This window comes from Phallusia mammillata, chromosome 6 (assembly GCF_965637545.1).
Source record: "Phallusia mammillata chromosome 6, kaPhaMamm4.hap1.1, whole genome shotgun sequence".
NCBI lineage: Eukaryota > Metazoa > Chordata > Ascidiacea > Phlebobranchia > Ascidiidae > Phallusia > Phallusia mammillata.
In genome coordinates this window covers 1,565,532-1,572,379 of record NC_137257.1, presented here as the reverse complement: position 1 = coordinate 1,572,379, position 6,848 = coordinate 1,565,532, and the positions used below count along the sequence as shown (strand labels likewise).

At 36.8% G+C, this 6,848-nt stretch overlaps 1 protein-coding gene across 1 annotated transcript; it reads left to right on the top strand.

Moving 5' to 3' along the window:
• The first annotated feature begins 2,856 nt into the window (after positions 1 to 2,856).
• LOC145232655 (uncharacterized) lies at positions 2,857 to 5,930 on the top strand. The gene is made up of 7 exons (XM_080097319.1): positions 2,857 to 2,915; positions 4,413 to 4,512; positions 4,574 to 4,610; positions 4,922 to 4,990; positions 5,050 to 5,157; positions 5,276 to 5,415; positions 5,667 to 5,930. The coding sequence occupies exons 1-7, from the start codon at positions 2,857 to 2,859 to the stop codon at positions 5,928 to 5,930; spliced, it is 777 nt and encodes a 258-aa protein (XP_079953445.1).
• The last annotated feature ends 918 nt before the right edge of the window (positions 5,931 to 6,848 follow it).

Sequence of the window (6,848 nt, the reverse complement as noted above, 5' to 3'; positions counted from 1 at the left end):
TGAGTCTCTGATTAAGGTTAAGGAAAAGGCGCGGATACAAATATTGTGATCTAATATATGGGTTTCCAAGGAACTTCTACAGTAACCGTCCTGAACTACTAAGGGGTCGACAGCCTTTTTTTGTACTGCAGACAGTTTTTGAAACTGAAAGTCTATCGCGGACCTGCCTACTAAAAACTAAAAATATTCAGCAATAAAAAAACGACTAAATTAGTTTACCATCCCCGGGATACATGTGCAAAATGTTTTAAAGCATTTGGCCTGAAAATTATACGGCCCGATACTAAACTTCTCGCGGACCGGCGGTTGCCGACCACTGAACTAAGCCAGTGGTTCCCAACCGGGGAGGAATTCTTCCAAGGGAGAAATTTCAAATAATTGAGGGGAGGATTTTTCATGTGATTTGTAGACAAACACTTAAATTCTGAGAACATCACCTGTGAAGTAAAAACCATTCCGACCCACAAAAGCAAAACAGCTAAACAGACAATTCTAGTTACATTTATTGACAGCTCGGCTTTTCAATACATTAGGCCGAAACACCACAACAAAACATTTTCTGAGTGTTGATTTTTACTTTAATTAAAACAAAACATTCAGAGAGCTTGTATATTCATTTGCACTGATGATGACAATAGCTGTTGTAAAAAATACCTAACAAGCGTTTGGTTGCATATTTACAAATTTGTCGTTCAACTGATGTAATGCTAAACAAAATACTCGTTGTTTTGATCAAGAACTTGTATTTTTGCTCACGTTTCGCCCACCAGAACGGTAGGGCTTCGAAACAAACGTCCTTATAACATGTATTTACCAAGACCTGGCGGTTGTGCTTTAGATTAAATCTGACCTCATAAAGTCGTGATGCCTCTGCCATGTCACGAGTCAGTGCCACACTTTCAAACAGGTTTAAAACATCGTATTGTGCCAAATGATAAATCACCTGTCTTTCGTTCAACCTTCATATAGTTAATCTACCGTTACCAAAGCCGAGAAACAAAAACGGACACATGTTGATCAAACGAACCTTTATGTCAAACACGAATTGAACCATTTGTTACAACTATGATATTTTTGAAACTATAGAAATAAGCTTCTTAAAATATCTTTTTGATTGATTGACGTATTGAATGACCCGGTGTTAAAAATGTGGACCAATTTTAGCGCAATAAAGCCGCGGATATGTACACATGATAAAGCAATTTTTTACGTTACCATAACAAACAAAATTTTATCAACGGCACCCAAACCGTTGATAAAACCTTAATAGTTTTAATTCAAAATAATTTATGTACTTTAAACTTAATAATAGAATCTCCCAGCTTGTTGCTTGGTGGAAAAGTATGTAATGAATGTTATGTATACTGATTTAAGCCTTTTTGTCCTTAAGATTGAATGTTTGTTACGAACGGATGGAATCGTTAGTTAAAACTGCTACATTTTTAAGTACAGGGGTAAAGTTTTTGTTAGTACATGTAGATTAAATATGTCACTTTTGATTGATTGACATATTAAATGACCCAGTGATCCGTGGACCAATTTTAGCGCAATGGACTCGCGTACACATGTTCATGTGACGAAGCAATTTTGTACGTTACTGTAACAAAGAACATTTTTATTTATAGTTAAAATTTTGGCAATTGCTATGTGTGACAAGTATTGAGAAATGTACTTTACGAAAAGAGAAATGCAAAACGAACCAAAATGTTTCACGTTTTTTTCATTCAAAGTGAAACATATTATTACAACGCCTTATCGGTGATTATCCGCCTAATTAGAATGTTTTGAACCCAAAAATTAAAGTAAAACCATGTGAAAAAATAATTCCTAAGTTATGGGGTTGCCATTATTGCCTCTTTGCATGAAGCTCCTTATGGTTACAAATATTTTACATTTAAGGACGATTACAGTGAAAAAAACATTTACAGTGAAAAATACGATTTACATTAAAAAAAGGCGATTTAGAGTAAAATAAATTGACTTTCAGTAAAAAAGGACAATTTACAGTGAAAAAAGACGATTTGCAGTGATTGTTTTCAATCTACCAGTTGAAAATCCACACGAAAACCAAACATCACCGCGATAATTTGACAACTCGATCTGATGCGGGCGACGTTAGGGCCTGAGTTTATACAGCAGACAAAACAGGCGCCATTCACCCCCGTCGTGGCGTCTTTCATGTGCCATGGCGTGTCCCGTGTTAATCAAAACATCGCGGCACAATCGGTGAAAGCGCCGCAATTTACCTTTCGCCAATTGACATCGAATCTGGTCTTTTAGCGCCAGTTAATAACTTGGCGCCACGTCCAGATGCGCACTCAGGCGTGACGGCGAGAACCGCAGAGCGAGGTCACGTGACTGTGGGAGAAAACGTCTTTTTTGGGCGTGACGTAACAATTCGGTTGAAGACAATATACTGTGATGCAAATGCCGTACAACATTGGGTTTTATCATTAGTGGGATTCAGCCGGTTTGCACCGGTGTTATAGAACCGTGTCACGAAATTTTATGAGATCAGCGAACCGGTTAGCATTACTGGTTACTGTCAATGGACTTTTTGTAACAGAACCGGCTGAAAAATATAACTTTTGTGATAGAAGCGGCTGACTAAAAATTGAATCCCACCACTGGGTTTTACCTATTACAGACTTGGAACTGTTCTTGCAACCATCGGTGAACTTCATGATAATGAAATTTTTTTATTTGTGGATTCGAAATTTAGTTTTATAAAAAAAATCGCTTGTTAAACAAAAAACATAGCGACACAATTGTACTAAAATCACCAAGTCGGAAATAACTGCGCAACGTTGAAGTGTTATGGAGAGCAAAACAGTGGATGGCACACTCGGTAGATAAATGGCTAAACGCGCTGCAGCTACACCGGCATTGCGGTATAAGCAAATTGATTACATGAGGTGTGTGTGGGTGAGTCCAGATAGGTGAAAGTGGGTGTGGCGGGTGATTAGGGTAACGCCCAATTTCGGTATGCAGCGTTTGACGTCACAAATAAGATAGACAGTATTTCTTTGATTCCCTGTTAAAAAGGACTTACAATAGTTAATAAACCAAGTTAAAATTATACAACTTCAATATAAAAGCATTGTGCTTTATTTTACATTTTGCGAGTTTAGTTTAGTATGTTTCGCTTGGTGAAAAAACACATAGAGACACAATTGCGCTAAAGCAATCACCAAGCCGGAAAAAATTAGAATAGGACAGAACCTACCCATAAAAATTACCGAACAAGTGTTTCGTCCACCATGTTGCATATTAACAGATTTGCTATTTGTCAACGGTGAAGAAGCCGTTCTGGTGGGCGAAAGTCCTTGCAAAACAACTAGTATTTTGTTGAGCATTACACCAGTTGAAAATTTGTTAAATAAAGAACGTGCTTAGAACAACAACAACGTAGTTCTGGACCTGGTTCGTTGTTACCATCAGAATACAACAGAACTGACTTTGATGCCTCGATCATTACCGGCGGCTTGTCGAGAACATTTACAGTACATGTGGATGGTATCTGAGGTCAAGATAACTGGAAAATAAGAATGGAGATATGCCACGAAATAGTGTTCAATTCACCATTGTTAATGCAAATGAAGTCGTCGAAAACGTTAATCGTTTGGTCATTATTAAAGTAAGTCCGCAAAAAAATGTAAAAAAATTCATGAATTAGTAAAACTGTTGAAAAAGAAAAAAAAACATGCCTGCAAAGTGGCGATTCCAAGATCTTCCCAAAATAGCAATTTTGAAGTTAAATAGAAGAATGACATCTTTATGAACTCTTTAACACAATAACATTCTTACTTATGTTTAAACTTGGTTCAAGTTACACCATGGGACTTGGTATAACATCGAAATCAATTTGTTTGAGATAAAATATGTTTTCCCACATGCTGGGTTTTCCTTTAAGAAAACCTCATCGTGAAAAGTTAATTGAAACTTTGTCATATGATCGATTAAGTTAATGACATCGTGATATTACATCATCATCATCAATCACAAACCCCAAAAGTTGAACATGTCTTGAAGCTGCAAACTTCCAAAAGTTGCAATCATTCCTTGTGTGGCAAGCAACATGCGTCTGCAAAACTACAGAAGTTCGGTTGGTAAGATTTCAAGCAAACCTCTGTTTTTGGGGACAATTTCTCTCCTAGTTGTGGCATTATGTGTCGGTAGTTTTGTGCACAGAGCAATCGTTCAACTCAGACAGTAAGTTGGCGTTAATGTTTTATCTTTTATTTTAAGTTTCTGAAATTTGTCTTCTTGTTTTCCTCTTTGCAAATTTTAAAATTACATTTACCCTAGTTTTTTATTGACGTGATGATGCCGTATATCTTAAAATATCCTTATTTAACTGCAGCATTTAAAATGAGGCCTTAATGTTTATGCCGCCATGTTTTGTTGTTTAGCTTCGAGCAGTTACTAGAGGAAAATAAATCTGGAGCTGCTGGAGCAGATTTGGGTGGAAACCGTCAACAATTGCAACAAGTTCGTCATAAAAGATCATCGGTAAGTAAGAAATGTGAAACTGAAAGTCATTGTTGGTTTATGCTGATCGCTTTTCAAGCAGGAGGAAGATCTACCAGTGTTAGCAACATTCGGAACAGGTAAAGATTCAAGTGACTACCTAACTTTGTTTTGCTGTCGTTATTTTTGCTGGAAAACAATATAAAATGAACGAACTGTATTGTATAGTCCTTTGTTTATCGGATCCAGCCTTTACCAGTCAAGAGTTTTTATATAATAACTATAGAAAATAACTGAACTAAAACAAAAACATTCAATTTAAATGCACAATAACTACTTCCCAAACTGTGACGCATCTGAGAGATCAAAGAGCCGCATATGACCTCGAAGTCGCAGGCTTCTGACCTTTGATTTTTATGGAAATTAATCGTAACATTTCTATTTCAATCAGGCACAACTTACGTACGTTGGGGAAGATATGATTGCCCGGGCAAAACTGGAACAAGTTTGGTTTACCATGGTAAAATACCTCGGCACTGTAAAGTACGAACTACAGGATGACAAAGTACTTTTGTACAGGTTATACTGGTGGATCTCACTACAGTCACGTCGGAGGCGGGTCTGATTTCTTGTGCTTACATCATAATGTGACGTATACACAAGGACATTACATAGATGTATCGCAAGGTTCGTTGCAAGAGTATGAGTATTACAAGAAGTGTAAAATTATTGTGTTTCGCGTTCGTTACAATAACATACTCTTAACCAGTAGCGGCTTCGTTTACTCTTCCACTTTACTCGACAGGACCTGCTTACATTTACGGAGCAGAGTACAGAGAAGGATCAAATAGATACTCACTTTTCGATTTATCTTTCATTGAGGAAGAGGCTCTTCAATATCAAGGAGTTCCGTGTGCAGTTTGCTTGGTGCAAAGCCCAGCGAAGGTGGTCGGCCATGTTATAAATTTAAGCAGAGTTGTAAGTCGGGTTCGAGCTCGAGTTGCAAGAAAACGGGTTTTGTTCTTGTACTTTCAAAAACAAGTCGGGTTTAGGCCCAAATTGTAGACCCTCTTACAATTCTAAATTAAATTTGTTTGTTTTTCAAAAACTGATACGAGTATAAAAAGTTCGCCTTAAGTTTTAATGACATACGTTTAAACGTTATGACTTTGTTTTGTTTTATTTATAATTTTCAGCTTATGATTCCAAGTCGAGAAACTTGCCCGGAAGGTTGGACGATCGAATACACCGGATATATAATGACCGGCTCCCACAACACAGTGAAGCACTCATCCAGTCATCTTTGTGTTGACAGAACACCACAAGTAATTCCGGGAACAAAGGGAAACCAACATGGTGCTTATCTGTTTGTTGCCGAAATCCAATGTGGCTATAATGTTCCTTGTGAACCGTACGTGCAAGGAAGAGAGGTCACTTGCGTTGTATGTTCGCTAGGTTAGAGAAACTTGCACATTATTCAGAGAATGTTTGTTGGAAAGTCTGTGGTAAAATGTATTCAAGCTTTTTGGAAGTTTTGCTCCCATATAAATCCAATTGGTCAAATTGTTTCATTGTAAAAAAATAACCAAGACACATTTACTTCTAAGCAACATCACCAAGTATTCATGATTATGTTAAAAGTCACTTTTGCTCGCATTAAGTAACAACCTTCACCCTGTATATATGCCTTGTTGAATTTTTTTCTCGTGTAGAAAGTAAATATTCAACGTTAAGATTTCTCGGACACAAATATTGTCATTGTGTAATGTTTGAAATTTACTTACAAAGAGTAAAACACAGTTGTACCATCTCGGCCACGTCTGTCTCTCTGAACAAGAAAGTTAGAACTAAATTATAGTCACCAGTTTCAAGCGAACATAAGAAATAAACAAAAATATTTGACGGACTTAGCAAAAATAGAATTGTCCCAGTTCAGTAAAATCGGAAAGTATGAACTAAATTAAAGTCACCAAACTCCCAAAATTTGTGAAATAACACACAAAAAATCTTGAAGAATTTGCGTAATTGTACTTTGTTGGAACTCTTAGAAGTCCGACTCGGTTTGTTTTTTACTATTACAGCCTTTTTCGTTTTTGTATCTCTGCTAAACTTTTGGCGCGATGTGATTTGCTCGCATCCGACAAAAATCTGTTTGTGAGTTTACGTTTAACTTCACGATTGCAATGAGTTGTCATTGTTTAACAACACAGGACCATTAAAGGCAGTGGTTCTCAACCATTTTTATTGTTAGAGACAAAGATAGTTTTTTTCAAGTGTGTACGAGCCGCAAAAAAAGAATTAAAATAAGAATGCAGTATAACAGCAAACAACAAGAATCTAAATAGCTGCAAAAAGCTTTCTGATTCTGACGTATGAGA